The sequence below is a fragment of the Stegostoma tigrinum genome, chromosome 19 (assembly GCF_030684315.1).
Source record: "Stegostoma tigrinum isolate sSteTig4 chromosome 19, sSteTig4.hap1, whole genome shotgun sequence".
NCBI classification, from domain to species: Eukaryota; Metazoa; Chordata; class Chondrichthyes; order Orectolobiformes; family Stegostomatidae; genus Stegostoma; species Stegostoma tigrinum.
In genome coordinates this window covers 61,045,270-61,062,597 of record NC_081372.1, presented here as the reverse complement: position 1 = coordinate 61,062,597, position 17,328 = coordinate 61,045,270, and the positions used below count along the sequence as shown (strand labels likewise).

The window sequence follows — 17,328 nt, the reverse complement described above, 5'->3', positions numbered from 1 at the left end:
TTATGTTCGGCATAACATTGTGGGCCACTCCTGTGATTTACTGTTCTGTGTTCAACTGCGAGGTGTGTAGCTCTGAGATTGTGATATAATGTAGATTGACATGGAGACACTTTTTTTTTTAAAAGGAAGACCATATGTGAGCAGTCACGACTCAACCAGACTCCAGTATATTGGCATTCTCAGTATAGTTTTCATTTACGGAAATGGATGAGCGAGTTTCAGAAAGAGGCAAGTGGACTGGGGAAGTGATTCTCTAAGCCCTCAGTACTGAGTTTTGGCAGGTACCCGGTGATGCTGTGGGGATTCCGTATAGTTTTTGTTACTCAGTGATCTCTGCTCTCTCATCAGTTCTGCTAATTGCTCTTGCTGCTTATTGTAGAAAATGTGCTTTCGTGCTGAGCTTATTTGTGACACAGATTGTGAATGTGTCCTGTCAGCCTGAATAAGAGTTAGCAGCACTGCAGAATCTGGTGTGCAGCCAGCCATGCTTGCAACAAGCAACTCCAGTCAAGGTAAGCACCTATCTGACCCCTCTCCTCTCTCTCTGATCTCCACCCAATCCCATATTCATGCTAACCCTGATTTTGTTTGTGCTGTGCTGTCTGAATTTGCACATGTCTGTAATGGTCCCAGCAGGATCTACTAATCTTCCAGTACTCTGCCATCAGTATTTATGTTCTGTGGCACAGTGTGTGATTACCTAAGTATCTGTGTTGTGCTCTGACTGCCAGGATATTTGGGGAGCAGGGGAATTACGTTGGTGATGGGGAGGCTGTGGTAAAGATCAGAGTTGCTGTGGGCTGTGGCGGAAGGGGAGTGAAGAGTCACAAGCCAGGTGATTTGGAGGAGTCCACTTCTATCCTCTGAATGCAGACATTGGCTGAGAAGCTTTCCCAACTGCCCATCGCTAACTTGGCATGACCTGTGTCAGTATTCAGGTCAACAACAAGCAACACGATTGAACACCATGGATGTTGAGGATTGGGCATGAGGAGCATGTAGCTGGCGTTCAGGGAATGTGGGGGCAGAGGGCCAAGGGTCCACGAATGAGGTGTGTGACTGGGGGAGTCATGTGACTTGGATAGTTACTGGATCATGCAGAAGTGAAGCCAGGGAACCAATCAGAATCATACAGCAAAGAAACAAACCATTTGGTCCACCATGTCTGTGCTGACTAACAAACACCAAGCCGCAGTGATCACATTTGCGCACACTTGGTCCACAGTCGTCTGTGCCCTGGTATCTTAAACGCTGATCCAGGTGCTGCTTAAATGTTGCTACCACCCTCTGGGTGAAACGTATTTTTTCATATCTCCTATAAACCATTTTCTCCTCACTCTAAAGTTATGCCCTCTGGTCTTAGACATGCCTGCCATGAGGAAGAGATTCTTATGATCGAAACCTGTCAGTTTTGTATATCTGAATCAGATTCCTCGCACCCTCTGCTGCCTTTGTTCGAAGGAAAACAAACTTTGCCTGTCCAGATTCCCTCATAACTGAAACTTTTCATCCCAGGCAACATCCTGCTGAATCGCCTCAGCGCCTTTTCCAATGGTGCTGATAGTGTGGTGACCAGAACGCCACACAATATTCCATCTGTAGCCTAACCAGTGTTTTCTTTCCTGGCTAATGAAGGCAAGTATTCTGTACAAATTATTCACCACCCTGTTGACCTGTGCTGACACCTTCAGGGATCGAAGGGACTCTGACACCAAGGTGTTCATCAGGGCTCGGGACCTACCATTCATTGTGTATACCCTAATTAGACCTCAAATAGCATTGCCTTGTACTTATCAGGATTAAATTCCAGTTGTCATTACTCTGCCCAATTTACCACCTGATCGATTTCAGACTGAAGCCTGAGACATCAGCCTCTCTTTCAAACACCACTAATTTTTATCATCTGGAAACTTAATAATTAAATGTTGTAAATTCACACCGAGTCATTAACCTACATAACAAAATAGCAGGGTTCCCAGCATTGATCCCTGTGGTACTGCCGGTTATAGGCTTCCACTTAGAAAATAACACTCCTCAATAACCTTTTACCTTCTATTTGTGGGCCTGTTTTAGGACCCAGTTTGCCAATTTACCTTAGATCCCATGTGCTGTTTTTTTTTTGGACCAACCCCCCATATGGAACCTTGTCAAAAGGCCTTTCTAAGTCCATATCAATCACACCAACTGCAATACCCCCATCAATATATTTAGTCATTTTTCTCAAAAATCTTAATATAGTCAGACAGGATCTCCCTCTTAACAAATCCATGTTGACTATATCTGATCCACCCCTGCCTTTCAAGTGTTGAATAATCCTGTCCTTCAGAATTTTGCAATAATTTCCCTACCATTGACGTCAAACTAACTGATCGGTAATTACCCAACTCATCCCTGATACCCTTTTTGAACAGAGGAGCCATATTAGCTAACCTCCAGTCATCTGGTTCCTCAACTATGGCCAGTGAAGTATTGAATATATCACCGAGAGGCCCCAGCAATCTCCTTCCTTGCTTCCCGTAGCAACCTGGGATTCATCTCGTCATGTCCTGGGGCTTTATGCATCTTATGTCTGCTAAAACATCTGATGATTTCCTCAGTGTTCTAGAACCTCACCATCACAACTAATATCCCCAACTACGATGTCTTTCTCCTTCGTGAATGCATGCAAGTATTCATTTAAGATCTTACCCAAGTCCACTCGGTCCGTGTGTAGATTGCCCCTTTATTTTCTATTAGGTCCCATTATTTCTTTGGTAATCCTCTTACTCTTAATATAATTATAAGGAGCCTTAGGGTTTTCCTTGAACTCATCTGCCAAAGATATTTCATGGTACTGTTTTGCCCTCTTAATTTGTTTTTTAGGCAACCTCCTATCCTGTATACTTCTGAAATACCTCCCCTGTTTGTAATGCACTACTTAACATATGCTTCCTTCTTTTTCTTTATCAAACTCTCTCTCCCTTGACAACCAGGGTTCATTGGACTTTATGTCCTTGCCTTCTCCCTTAGAGGGACACGTTGGCTCTGAATTTTCACTCTACTACTTTAAAAAGACTCCAGCCTTCCAAAAGGTACTGCTCCAGTCTACGTTTGCCAGATCCTGTCTAACGATATTGAAATTGCCCCCAACCTTCAATTTAGACACTTGACTTTTTCACTATCCTTATCCCTTTCCATAACGACTTTGAAAGTTTGTCATGGTTACTATCCCCAAAATGCTCATCAACTGAAAGTTTGTTAAATACAAGTAGACATTAGTTCCTTCTAGATAAAGACCGCAATAGTGACCATTTGTCTGATTAGTCAGTGTTGTGTACAAGATCAGTCTGAAACGGTGAGAGTGTGTTGGTATCTGTTTCATCAGCTTTTTTATGAACTGCTACAGATGTTTATTGGTAAAGTTGAATTATATATCAACAGGTCTCCCGGATCAGTGTGGGAAGAAATCTTGCTACTTTGATCGAGATCCGTCACAAGAGTGCAGGTTGAACTCGGCCGGCAAGGCTGCAAGTGAGAAACACAGCAATCCTGACATTCCTCACTCTGCATCTCCATCCACTGCACCAACTGTCTCGGAGTCCTGTGGGAATCCCACCCCATTCCCAGACCCTTTCCAGCAGAAGCTTCTAGATCTTCAAAAGGAGGGGTTTGAACATTTGGCAGTAAAGCTGGACCAGATGATTGACCTAATGGGAAATATTGCCCAGAGTTTGAGCGCACTGCCTCTCATCCAGGCCGAGCCATCTGTTCCTGTGATTCACTGTCCGTCTCCCGCTACAGTTAGTCACAGAGCAAAGCCATCCACTCCTGAACAGAGTGAGTCAACCATTGACCCCTCTGGGGACCCTGAGCTGGACACCGACACTCAAAAAGAGATTGACTATCAAAAACCTGTTCGCCTCCCCTTAAAAAGTCAGCTGCCCAGTCTCCGAAGGACAATGAAACCTACCTCCTCAGTGAGTTCAGGAGTAAATGCAGTATCAAGTGTGGAACTGAAACAGGCAGGACAGGGATCTTCCAGCTTGATTCCCAATCTGTGATGTCTCACTGAAAGGTACAAATTGACCTTAGCACCACCAGATAATTTGGGGGTTGGGGAGTGAGTGAGTTTGGGTCGGGGGTGCAGGGGGGTGATTGTGGAGTGGAGGAGAGGGATGTGGGGTGAGGATTCATTCAGGTTTGCTGTTTCTGATCAGTGAGATAAGGCCTAGACCTGTCCATGACTGCAGACTGTGCTTTTTGTTTTTGGCTGCAGTTTCAACCATAGGAAAAATTCATTACAGCAATTCTTCATTAGTTAAAAGGATATTTGAGATGTGTAAACAAGGAATGATGTTTGGAGCTGGGAAATGCTGATAACTTGATATAGCCAGAGTTAGTGACTCAGTGATGCTGATGGTGTGATACTGAGTATACGCGACTCCAAAAGAGAAGGCATCACGACTGTCCTCGACTGGGGCAGTGGGTCACAAATATGTCATCCTGACCGTGGAGGAAGAGAAGTTGTTTCAACACTTGTCAGCTTCTTTGCTCAAGGAAGGGAAATAATCTTTGCCTGCCTGCCTTCATTGGGATTCAAGTTTAAATTGATTAAAACTGAACTTTCAAAGACAAATGTGTTTCCTTTACTTTCCTGAAAGCTGACAGCCCAGACTGGAACTTACTGAGACTGCACAGCGAGCTGAAATCCTAAGGAACCCCTGTAACAGTCCTGGCCTACCAGCGCACTGTCCGCACACGTGGAAGGTCCGTAACCATTGCCCTGCTCCAGTTCTCAGCAGCAATCTGCTTTTGAATGTTTGAGATGAAGTTCCAAAGGATACAAATTTTCCCAAAATAGTGCTGTGTTCACTCAGGCATGGTGAATTTTGCGGTTAATGGTGTGGGCAGCATTCCCCAGGAACATGTATCCAAGCTCTTGGTCCTATGTTGTTCGAGTTGCATTTACTGTTTGTGTCAAGTCAGCAGCTGCCACAGGGAAAAGTTTGCACTTCTTTATTTTTAAAAGTTGTAAAACTTTGAAATAAAATGATCAGCAACACAACATCTTTTAAAACTTCATTTCTGTGTTTAATACATTGGCTCATTGTAGAGGGGATTCTATCTGAGCACCAGATCTTCCCATACCGACAATAAGTGATGTTGAAACATCAGTCACAGCTAGGGATCTAATTTGTCCTGAGGGAATATTTTATGCAGAGTATTTTCTATTGATTCCAATCATTACCTGTTTTGCTGGGACTTCTTGATGCCACACCCAACCAAATGCGGCTTTAATGTCAAGTGTTATCATTCTTGGCTCACTTCCTGAGAGTCCAACTGTTCTGTTCCCAATTGATTTCAAGGCTACAGTGCGTTCAGGAATGGCTGATTGGCCCTGACAGAATGCAAACTGCCCATTACTGAGTAGATTACTTCTTTGCAAATGTCACTAGATAGTACTGTTGACCACCCCTTCTGTCACTTTGGTCAAGAGTAGACTGATAAGGCAGTAATTGGCCAGATTTTTTGCTTTTTGTGCCCAGGACATTTTGTCAGGGTTATTGCTGCAGTTGAACAGCTTGGCTAGTTGGGAAGCAGAAGTCTGCCATGCGTTTGCCAGAATATTGTCAGAGCTCTCTGCCATTTCTAGATACTGCATGGACTGAATTGAATTGGTTGAAAACTGATATCTTTGTCCCTGGGGATTTCTGAAGAACGGTGAGATGTTTCATCAATTCAGCACTTCCGCCTGAGGTTGGATACAAATATTTCAGCCTTGACTTTGGCATTCCTGTTCTAGGCTCCTGTTCATAAGGGATAGGAATATTTGTGGAGTCTCCACCTCCAGTGAGTTGGTTAATTATCCACCAGATCAGAGCTTAAATATGGTTGAAAGGTTGCATAGCCCTGTCTGTTGCATGCTGCTTCCACTGTTCAACTTGCAAATAACTAGTTTGTCATAACTTCAGAAGTTGGCACCTCATATTTAGTGCACCAGACATTACTCCTAGCGTAACCTCCTGTACTCATTGAACCAGGCTGATCTCCTGGTTTGATGGAAATGGTAGAGTGTGGATATGCTAGATTGAAGTTACAGTTTGTGGTTGAACGCAGTGCTGTTGTTGATGGTCCATGTTGTGTCTCGGATGCCCTGTTGAGTTGCTAGGCAGGACTTTGCACAGCAATGACTTTGTGGTGATCAATCCAATTAATCCTGTCATGGATATACTCATCTGTGGCAGGTAGTTTGAAGACAAGGTCACCAAGGTTTTCCTTTTTTTTGGTTCTCACTACCTGCCTCTTGCAGTCTTCTAGGACACAATCCTCTGATAGTGGAACTACCAAGTTTATTGTTCCATGTTGACTTGGTTCAGGAGATTTTGTGGCTCCTGTAACAAAAGTTGAGAAGTTCCAGGATAACAAAAACAAATTGCTGGAAAAGCTCAGCAAGTATGGCAACACCCGTTGAATGAAATCAGTTAACGTTTTGCATCAAGTGCCACTTCCTCAAAACTCCCAGGGTAATTGCTCCTTTTTTGTGTGCTGCCACCTCAGGATGTCTCCAATGATGTTGATGTTTGATCTGATTCCATGTAAGTGACTATGACAGGCTGTTGCTTGTCTATGGGGCAGCCCTCAGTTTTGATACTCACCCCCAACAGTATTTCCTGTTGTTTCCAGGGTCTGTGTTGAATCCCGGATAGTCTGAGCAGCATATTGCATCCATTGAGAGATGTATTGCAGTTTTTCTTCCACTGTTTACTGTTAGGTGCACATGTATTATTTTACTGTGACAGATATTCATCCTGCTAAAATAAGCAAACTTTTGCTGGACTCAAAAGCCTTGGCCCTGTTTCATGGTTGAACACCAAATTAGCTATGTGACCAAAAGAGGGCACGAGTAATTTATTCATTCCTTTGCACACATCTTTAATTGCTGCCAAATGATGGCATGCTATGTTTAGCTTGATATTTTGTCCAGGTGAAATTTATGATTTAATTTGCATCAAGTTGTCCAGTTGATCTGTTTCTGGATATACTCAATCAAGTTTGAGGCTAAATCCACATTCAGTCAGCACTTGATGCCTGAAATGTTGTACAAATATCCAGGAGAATGGACTTTTTTTTGAAGTTGCTTCTCTTTTAGAGCATATGTCACTAAATCACTTAATGTTTGACTAAAACCTGTCTTGACTTTTGTCATAGCTTGGTATTTTTGATACTGATTGCACAATACTGTCTTTTCCAAATTCACGATCAGTTATCTTGGTGGTTGCATCTTCATCAATTGCAAGCTTTTCTTGTAATTCCTGATCTGGAAATCTGGTTTCCAGGTGGGTACATCATAGTTGAATAAATTGGATGACTGCTGCAGTCGTCCATGTCACAATTGAGAGCAACCATAACCACCTTAACTGTATCCCTCAAATCTGTTCACCTAGATACTGAGTCTTCAGTTTATTCATTCTTGGCCATTGTGAATTGCATAGCTTAAATCATTTGTTGAACAGCTTCTCTGTAAGAATTTGCCAGTTCACTGAGCACCATTCAGAGATATCAATGCAACATAACGTTCACAAAGCCACAATATTTTCATGCAATATTTGTTTAATGCTCTAAAACATCTTGATAGTCAACACACTTCATTCTGGGGTTGAAATGCCACCAAATCATATGCTGTGACATTTGCAAAATTTTCAAATTCTCCAATCTTCAGTGATGATCTGCTGCAAGTTGCATAAATTATTCTTGGAAGTATTTTGGTATGTTAGATAAATATTCCCAGATTTTCCTGTGATCAACATAATTTTGTCACACAACTCTTTTTCTTTCCCAATATAACAAACTCCATTTGATATAAGCATCATCTTCTATAAATCAGGGTGACTGTTAACATAAAATTGCTTGATTGTTGCCACAAAGGAGGAACTGTTGCAAGTAGTTCAAGGTTTCTGCAAGGACAGTCTTGTAAACAAATTCAGATTCTGGTTGAAAAACAAAATGTTGATGCACAAAGTAATTTTTTGTACTGAAATGTCCATACCTTTTGTCCACTCTCAAAGTGTAAGTATTGACTTGCAGAATTCATCTAACAACTGTCCCTGTATGACCAACCCAATGCATTCTACGCGGTGTAATGCTTGCTGTGCCAGCCCTCAGTAGTTGTTGATTACTTCACCACAGGATCATGAATGTCTTGCACTTAAAGCATAGACACCTTCGTCTTTGCTGCAAGAATGACATTAGCAATGAGAAGTTTCACCATGTTGGGATTGGTCTTTTGTGCTGTCTGTATATCACCTTCATCTCTCAATACCCTGGTGGTTTTGGTGTTTGATGACTCATTTCCTTTAGCTTTGGATATATTTTAGACATGTCAAGAAAAAAAAGCTTTAAAATATGAAAGCTAAATTACTTGATGTTTGCATCACATTTTACATCCTTAAGGGAATGGCTGCTGCTTCACAGATCTTGTACCGAAACTCCCTAGTCACTGCTGGGAAGGCTGAACATACCAGGAGCTTCTCACCCATTTTACAGTTTTTGACCCCAGTCCCTGACTGTAAATGATGTGACCTGTCTTCTTCACCTTCCCAGTGCCTGCTTTGACGATCAAAAGTTTTTACAATTAGTCTGAAGCTGGGAGTGGGTGTGTGTCCGAGTAGAAATTCGGAAGGCTTGGGTTTGTTATGGTACGTTGAATCTGAGAATCCTCCATTGGCCACCTCTTCATAGCTGTCAGGAAGGTGTTGCATGGAGGTCTGGAGGATTCCTTCATTGCCTGTATGTGTGCATCTGTCCACTGCGAGACTGTTACAGGGTTTGCACAAACTCCAGATTCCTGGTGCACAGACACCTGCAAGCAGCTTAAGTGAAATGTCAACCCCTAGCTGTCAGTAAAGAAGATTTTACACCCATGACAATGTTGTTTGACATTACTTAATTGTAACTTATACCACAGCACTTAGTTGGATTTTCACAAACAAGAAGAGTCAGTCGCATTGCTTACGTTCCTGTGAGTGTAGAGTAATATTTAGGATTGTGTAGTCTCACCCTGTGCTGCACCTGTCCTCGGATTATTTGGTGTGGAAGGAACTTCCTGTTCAAAAGAATCAAGGGAGTTTTATTTTCAGTTTAAAAGAATAGCGAGAGCTTTACTGTGTTTCTGTTACCATGCTGTACCTGTCCTGGAATTGTTTGAAGGAAGCAGTGTCAAGGAAGTAGTAAAAGCATAAAAGAAGCCTCACTTTTTATCTAATCCAGTGCTGATCCTGTTGTGGAAGTGTTTGTTGGGGACAGTGTTGAGAAAGCATTAATTTCATTTTAAAAGGGGAGAAGCACCTTTTACATTCAGTTTGGAAAGACTGGAGGGAGCTTTGCTTTGTGTCTGGCCCCATGCAGTCCCTGTCCTGGGTGTATTTGGTGGGGACAGTGTCATGATGGCTTTGCTTTCTGTTTAAAAGATTAGCTGGAGCTGTACTCTAGTTCTGTGAAATACCTGTCCTGGTAGTGTTTGTTGGAGACACAGTGTCAAGGGAGCTTTACTCTGTGTGTAATCCCATGCAGCCACTGTCCAGGGACTGTTTGATGGGGTCAGTGTTGAGGGAACTTCACTTGCAGTGTAAAAGAATAGAGAGAGAGAGATTCTGTATTCTTTGTCACCTGCTCCTTTTGAGTGTCCTGGGAATCTTTGGGGGACAACATAGACAAGAACTTTCAGTTTAAAAGAGTAGAGAGAGACTTACTTTATTTTAATCCCATGCTGTCCCTGTCCCGGGGTTCTTTGCGGACAGTGTTGAGGAAGCTTTTTGTTTACTTTGTTCAGAAGAGTACAGGTACCTTTTACTCTGTATCTAACTCTGTGCTGATTTGTCCTAGCTGCATTTGATGGGGATGTAGAGAGAGCTTCAGCCCTTACCTATCTCCATGCTGTATCTGTCCTTGAGAGTGTTTAATGGTGACACTATAGAAAGAATTTTATTTTCAGTTTAAAAGTTTCAAGGAAGCTCTACTCTATCTAATCTTACATTGGACTTGTCCTGGTAATGTTTGATGGGACAGTTTTGAGGAAACTTTATATGTAACCTATTGTGTATGATTTAGATCCTAGCCTCTCTAGTGCAAATACTTTCTGTAATTCTGACTGTTTTTGTGTTGCTTTATTTCAGAAAGTGTGGAATCCATGAGAAAATCAAAGTGAGGTGGTGGCTATTTGGATTTGAATACCATGATGGCTGGTGGAAAAATTGTGACATCATAATTTTGAGCCCATGATCACTTAATGTAAGGATCACCAACAGTAGCTGTGTTCACAGTGAAATATCCTTTCTTTCTCAGATATATATACTTCTGGTTAATCTCCGATAAGATGGAATTCCAAGAGAAGTACCTATTAAATTTATGTGCATTGTTATTAAGTGTGCCCCACCCCACCCCAATCAAAGCACCATTATCAGACACATGATAATGCAGCTGGTGACATAATCAGTAACTGGCAGCATTAAGCCTCTGTCAGGCCTCAGCCTCTGCTTGCCTGGTGATTCTCTGTTGAGCTGCAGTCTCTGTAGAAGCCTTGCAGTTTTCTACTGAGCTTATGTGATAACGTTAATCAAATTTCTAGACCCATTAATTGGCAGCAGTCATGCCTTATACACGATCGAGTAAAGAACACATCTCAGCTCTGGAGAATGTGTGCATTCTGCTCACACAAGGGCTATTCCAGCTGAGATACAGCCTGTTCTATTCCGAACTCTAAGCTATTCATACCTAAACTCACTGAGGACCTGGTGATTGGAAAAAGAAAAACCAGAATTACTCTTTTGTTTAAAAATCCAAAACTCACTCCTATCCTGGGGACACGATTAAGAGGTCATTTGGCACCTTGATCATTGGTTGATTTAATAATGACCTTACCTTTCCTGTTTGAGGCCCAAGATGCTTTACTGCATTGTGGTCAAAAGTCTGTGTACCTTAGTTTTGAATATTTTCAGTGACTCAGCCACTACTGCTCTGTTGGGGGAGAAACAACCCTCGGAGAAGAAAAACCCCTTAAATAGAAGACTTATTCTCAAACTGCATCCCTAGTTCTAGAATCCTCTTAGCATCCCTCCTGTCAAGCCTCTTTTTCTTAAAAATAGCACATTTCATTCTTCTAATCTCCAGTGAGTTTCGGCCAACCTTCGTACTTCGAGATGATGGTATAGTGGTAATGTTACTGGATAATTGGAGGCCCAGGCTGCTCTCGGCACGTGGGAGCTGGTGGAATTGAAAGTTAGGCTCTGTAATGGTGACTGTGACAACTATCATTTATTGTTGTAAAAACTAATTAGGTTCGCTGCTGTCCTTTTTGGTAAGGAAATCTGCTGTCCTTACCTGGCCTGGGCTACATGTGTTGCCTGACCCACAGCAATGTAGTTGACTTTTAACTGACCTCTGAAATGGACCTAGCAAATCGCACAGTTCAAAGGCCGCTAGATGTGGGAACAAATACTGACCTTGTTGACAATGCTCACATTGCATGAAAGATTCAAGAAAATAAACTTTTTCATCTCAGGATTTCATGAAGCAAGACTTCTTTGAACTGCCTTCATACCAAGTTTATCCTTTAAACAGGAAGCCAAAACTGTACACAGTATTCCAGGTGTGATCTAATCAATAACGTGTGCAGTTGGACCAAGACTTCCTGACTTTTATCTTCCGTTTCCCTTGCAAACAAAGGCCAGGATTTCAGTTGCCTTTGTCGTTACTTCCCTTGCCAGCCTACTAGCCTCCAGTGTTTCATGTGCAAAGACACCCAAGCCCTCTGTACTGCAGCATTTTGAATTCTTCCTGACAAATCGGACAGCCTCATATTTTCACACATTCCATCTGCCAAATTTTGCCTGCACACTTAACCATTCTGTGTTCCGTTGTAGACTCTTCGTATCGTCTTCACAGTTTGCTTTACTACCCATCTTTGTAACATCAGCAAATTTGGCTACAAATCATTAATATAGATCGTAAATGTTAAAGACTAGTACAGGTACATGCAGCAGTACACTAGTTTGCCAATCTGATACTGATCCATTTTTTCCAGCTCTCTGTTTCCTGTTAGTTGTCTAGTCCTCTATCCGAGCTCCAGTCCAATATCATGAACTCTTATCCTGTGCAGTGATTTTTTTTTCTTTTTGTGGGACCTTATTGAAAGTCTTTTGAAAATGAAAATGCACTACATCTCCTGGTTCTGCTTTGTCTCCCTGCTTATTGTATCCTCAAATAATATTAATAAATTTGTCAAACATGATTACCCTTTTCACAATACTGTGTTGTTGCTCCCTGATTATATTGTGGCTTTCTCAATGACCTTTACTGCCTCCTTAAGCAGGATCAGTGAGCTTGGCACAAAAAGGAAGAGGAGATCATTTCTGGAGAGAGACACAGTTCAAATGAGTATATATTTCTGGTATTTTAAAGCAGCGTGGGAATTCAGTGCGGAGGGCAACAGGTCCTTTGTGCTTAATTTTTTGGTTCATAGTTTCTAAGGTCTCTTTAACAGGATAAGTTGAGGAGCAGGTTTGGGGGCCCAGCAGAAAACAAAGAGTGACATCACAGTAAAACCATAAATCCATTGGTTGATATAGCTACTAAATTGACTATCTATTCTAAGTTGCTTTCTGATTAAAGGTATATAGCACAAATATTTTACAGATTAAAAATGAAAAGATCGGTAGGGAATTTTTTTAAAAAAGAAACAAAATACTAATCAAATAAAATCCAATGTCAGGCAATGGGAACTGGTCGTCTCCATTGTGGTTTGTAGTAACCACATCTGTAGTAAGTTCCTTGAGCTTGAGAAACTTGGCTTAAGGAAATCCATCTCAGAGTTGATGAGCTGGAGTCCAAGATGCGAATTGCTGTGATGCCCTGTATTGTTGGTATAAGAGAGGTCTTTGGTTTTTTGGATAGTTACACACCAGTGTTTCGTGTATTTACCTGATAGGCAATTGTGGAAAACCAAACTGTTTTTGTGTCAATGTGTGTATATATACAAAGAGATGTTCTCCTATGAATAAAATACATGTTCAAAATTTGAAAAAAGGGGCCATCTAATTGGATGTCATATTTCATGCGGCAGTCTCTTTTTAGATTATCTACCTCAAATTCAGACCATCATCAGGGACAGAAGGATGTGACTATGAGATTGGCGGGTAGAGGGATCCTGAAGGTAGTGCTGCAGGAACTTTGTAAGACAGTGGGGCCTGTAGGGAAGATGAGCAAACTGAAAACAGCACCATGGAAGAGAGCCATTTAGGGCAAAAAAGAAATGTAGTAGTAATCCAGGATAGTATAGCCAGGGGAATAGACACTGTATTTTGTGGCCAGGAACGAGAGTCTAAAAGGCTACATGCCTGCCTGGTGCATGAGTTCAGCGTATCACATCTGGGCAGCAGAGGAACACGGACTGGGAGGGGAAGGATCCAGCTGTTGACCACATAAGTAACAACAAAATAGATAGAACAAGAAAAGATGTTATACTGAGAGAATACAAGCTGCCGGGGGCTAACTTTGGCAGAACCGAAAAAGTAATTGCAATAACTCGTCAGAGTCGAGTGTCCTGTCCCACTCGTGCTTTATTTACAAATGTATAGCTCTTGACGTTAGCACTACCTCTCACTGACTCAGGCTTTGAAAGACTTAATATCCCTGACATTTATCCTTATCTATCAGCCAGGTCATAGTCATACAGTGTGGAAACAGACCCTTCAGCCCAACCAGCCCATGCCAAAATTAGTCCTAAGTTAAACTACTCCCATCTGCCTGTTCCTGGCCCATATCCCTCCAAACCTTTCCTAATCATGTACTTATCCAAATGTCTTTTAAACATGATAATTGCACCCACATCCACCACTTCCTCAGGAAGTTATTCCACGTGTGAACCGCCTTGTGTGTAAAAAAAAAAAAAATTTACTCCTGTCTTTTTAAAAATCTTCCTTCTCTCCCATTAAAAATAGGGTCCCTAGTCTTGAAATTCCTCATCCTAAGGAATGGAAAACTATCATTAACTATACCTATACCCCTCATTATAAACTAATATAGGTCACCTCTCAACCTCCTACACTCCAATGAAAAATGTCCCAACCTAACCTTTCTTTATCACTTGATTTGGATCAGATTAACAGCCTCAACCAGGAAACTTGTATTCCATGAGTTCCAGTGGGCTGAGCTTGCTATCATTACAGTTATAATGTCTGATTACTACCTGAGCCACATGCTATTTGCAGCAGAGTCAACAAGATTAAATAGATAAACATGTGGCTCAAAGATTGGTGTGCAAGAGATGGGTTTAAAGTCATAGGATATTGACACCAGTAAAGGCTCCTGGTGCTGTGAGGTAACAGTGCTAACCACTGAGCGACTGTGCTGCCCAAGTATAATTGCCTGCCTTTACAGAAAAATTTACTTCTTACAATGTGTTAATATAAATGCTGAATATTATGCACTCAAAGACTCCTTCAAACTTTATATAAAGAGCAAGGTGGCAAATCTCTGAACAGTACTTGATGAACAAAACATGATACAACCAGCACAAATTTACAAATTACTGTAGCCTGAAATTAATAACTGGCTGAGTCCCAAACCTAGTCCAATGTCTCAAATATGCAATGCTTTATGTCCAGTACAAGATAACTATGTCAGTTTCACAGCAAAAGCAAAGCCAGCAACTGAATTTGTTTCTTTCAGATGGTGCATCCAATGCCCAATTCTTACATATATGCTGCAGCAGTTTTTATGGTAGAAGATACTTTGAATATCTCATTAATACTAAAGAATAGGGGGAAAGAATTAAATACCATCACCATCGCTAGAGAAGTAATATTAAACAGACTGATAGGGTGAAAGGCAGATAGACCCCCAAGCTCTGATGACATGCATCCTATGGTCTAGAGGAAGTAGCTATGATGCATTAATTATAATTTTCCAAAAATCTTTGAATTCTGGAGAAGTTGAGGATTGAACAATGGCCAACAACCCCAAATTGAAAGAGAGGGAGGCAAGAAGTGGAGAACTGTAAACCAATTAACCTAACATCTTTTGATGGATTAGTATTGGAATCATTAATTAAGAAAGTAATAACATATTGGGGAAGTCATAATCTAATCAAACACAGACAGTGTTACCTCAAGCAGCACCTCCATTTCCTACCTACCACCTCATCCCGCCTCCTTGACCTGTCCCCTCCCTCCCTCCCCACCTCTACTCTCCTCTCCACTTATCTTCTTTTCTCTCCATCTTCGGTCCGCCTCCCCCTCCCTATTTATTCCAGTTCCCTCGCCCCATCCTCCTCTCTGATGAAGGGTCTAGGCCACGAAATGTCAGCTTTTGTGCTCCAGAGATGCTGCTTGGCCTGCTGTGTTCATCCAGCTCCACACTTTGTTATCTTGGAGTCTCCAGCATCTGCAGTTCCCATTATCACTCAAACACAGACAGTGTTGTTTTTTGAGGAAGTCTCAACTAAAGGTGGTTAAAGGCGAGCCAGAAGATATATTGTGTTTGGACTTCCAGGAGGCATTTAACAAGATACCTCACAAATGGGTTAAATAATAAGACAAGAGCCCACGGTGTTAGAAGTAGAATAATGGCATGGATAAAGAATTGGCTAATGGGCAGGAAACAGTTGTTGGGAATAAGGGGTTCCTTTTCAGGTTGGCAACCTGTAACCAGAGGGATTCCACAGGGATCAGAGCTGGAATGCAACTTCTCATTGAAATATTCTTAAGAGGCTTGACAAGGTAAATGCTAAGAAGATGCTTCCTCTCCTGGAAGTGTCTAGGACCAGAGGGCATAATCTCAGAATAAAGTGACACTAATTTAAGACCAAGATGAGGAGGAATTTCTTTTCTCAGAGTTGCAAGGGGTGGGTGCCCAAGTATGAATGTTTGTTGCTACGTGGAAGCATGCCAGAATGGTAATGTTACTGGATCAGTAATCCAGAGGCGAAGGCTAATTCTGTGTTTAAAGCAATGTGGTTCAAATTCCACTATAGTGGCTGGTGTAATTTAAATTCAGTTAGCCGGAGTTCAGAATACAAAGCTGGTTTTATCATTAAAGGTAAAGTCACCATAGCTCTAGAGGGTTGCTTTGTCTTCAGACTAATGATGATAAGTATTCCATATGCTTGCTTCACAATTCTATCCATCTGTTCTGATAACAAGAGACTACTATACATATACACCCAAAGTCCCTCTAGTCCTCAGTGATTCCCAGAGCTTTCCTGTATGGAGCTTATTCTTTTGTCTCTTATCCCATATCTTCTGTTGTCTTTCCAACTCTTGATTCTAACCCATGAACTGTTCAGTTTTGAGGAATATTTTTGTGACCTATTGAAAATCTTACAACAAGCTCCACTCCAATTGCAAGGCAGATTGTAACTAATATAAAAACAAATTACAATGGATTATGGAAACGCAGGAGAAACTCAGGTCTGGCAGTATCTGTAGCGAGAGAAACAGAATTAACATTTAAGACTGTTAAGAAACAGATTTAACATTTAAGACTGTATTTCAGATTGTATACTGGAACACAAAGTTACCTAAATGTTAACATACTCAAAGCTCACAAGCTTACACAGCATAGATAAATATGACAGAAAACAGATTTCATAACAATATATTCTTATCAGAATAGATCATAGCCCTGAATTTCTTACAGAGATATAAAACTTTATGTATGGCAGGATTTCATTATAAAGAGAAAACATAGAAGCCAGAGAGACCATAGAATATTGCACTTGGAAGGATGACAAGGAATTTCACAGAACCCCCTCAAAGGAATATATACGATGCATGAACCAGAACTATCTCCTGTTATTTACATCTCTACACTGTGGACATAAAAAGCAGTCTGGCGAAGGAAATGCCTGTCCTCTGCCAGGACTTCGAAGAGAAGAGTTTGAGGGACAACTACATCTGATGAGTTTGACGAGGTCTGATGCCAAAGTGCACATGAGGTTTTGACTAGAGTGGTAGACTGATGGGCACCTGAGCAGGAAACAAGCACAGAAACTAAAAATAGAAAAATAAGAAGCAAAACTGGAAGGCAGAAGAAAAAGCATGGATGAGAAATGATTGGGACCATAATGCAAAATAAAGCTAAAATGACTAATAAGATGGTTAATTAAAGGACAAGTCTAAAAACATTCTGTCATAATGCATGGAACTGTGAAAATAGACATACACAGTTATGGTATAGTTGTGATTATGGAGACGTAGCTGATTGGTGAAATGGGAACTGAACATCCAGCAGTATTTAATATTTGAGAAGGACAGACAAATACGAAAAGGTGGTGGGGTAGCACTGTTAGTTTAG

At 41.4% G+C, this 17,328-nt stretch overlaps 1 protein-coding gene across 5 annotated transcripts in view; it reads left to right on the top strand.

The window, feature by feature from the left end:
* adtrp1 (androgen dependent TFPI regulating protein 1) overlaps window positions 1-17,328 on the top strand; it is a 32,382-nt gene that overhangs the window by 9,080 nt on the left and 5,974 nt on the right. For 2 of the 5 annotated variants that reach the window (XM_048550524.2, XM_048550523.2), the window contains 2 exons: window positions 3,421-4,054; window positions 10,152-12,280. In XM_048550524.2, the coding sequence (XP_048406481.2) occupies window positions 3,421-4,040 (620 nt within the window). In that variant the 3' untranslated portion in view covers window positions 4,041-4,054; window positions 10,152-12,280. Of the gene's footprint in view, window positions 1-3,420; window positions 4,055-10,151; window positions 12,281-17,328 lie in introns of those variants that run through there. The other 3 variants (XR_007249514.2, XM_048550525.2, XM_048550526.2) reach the window with 3 other exon arrangements.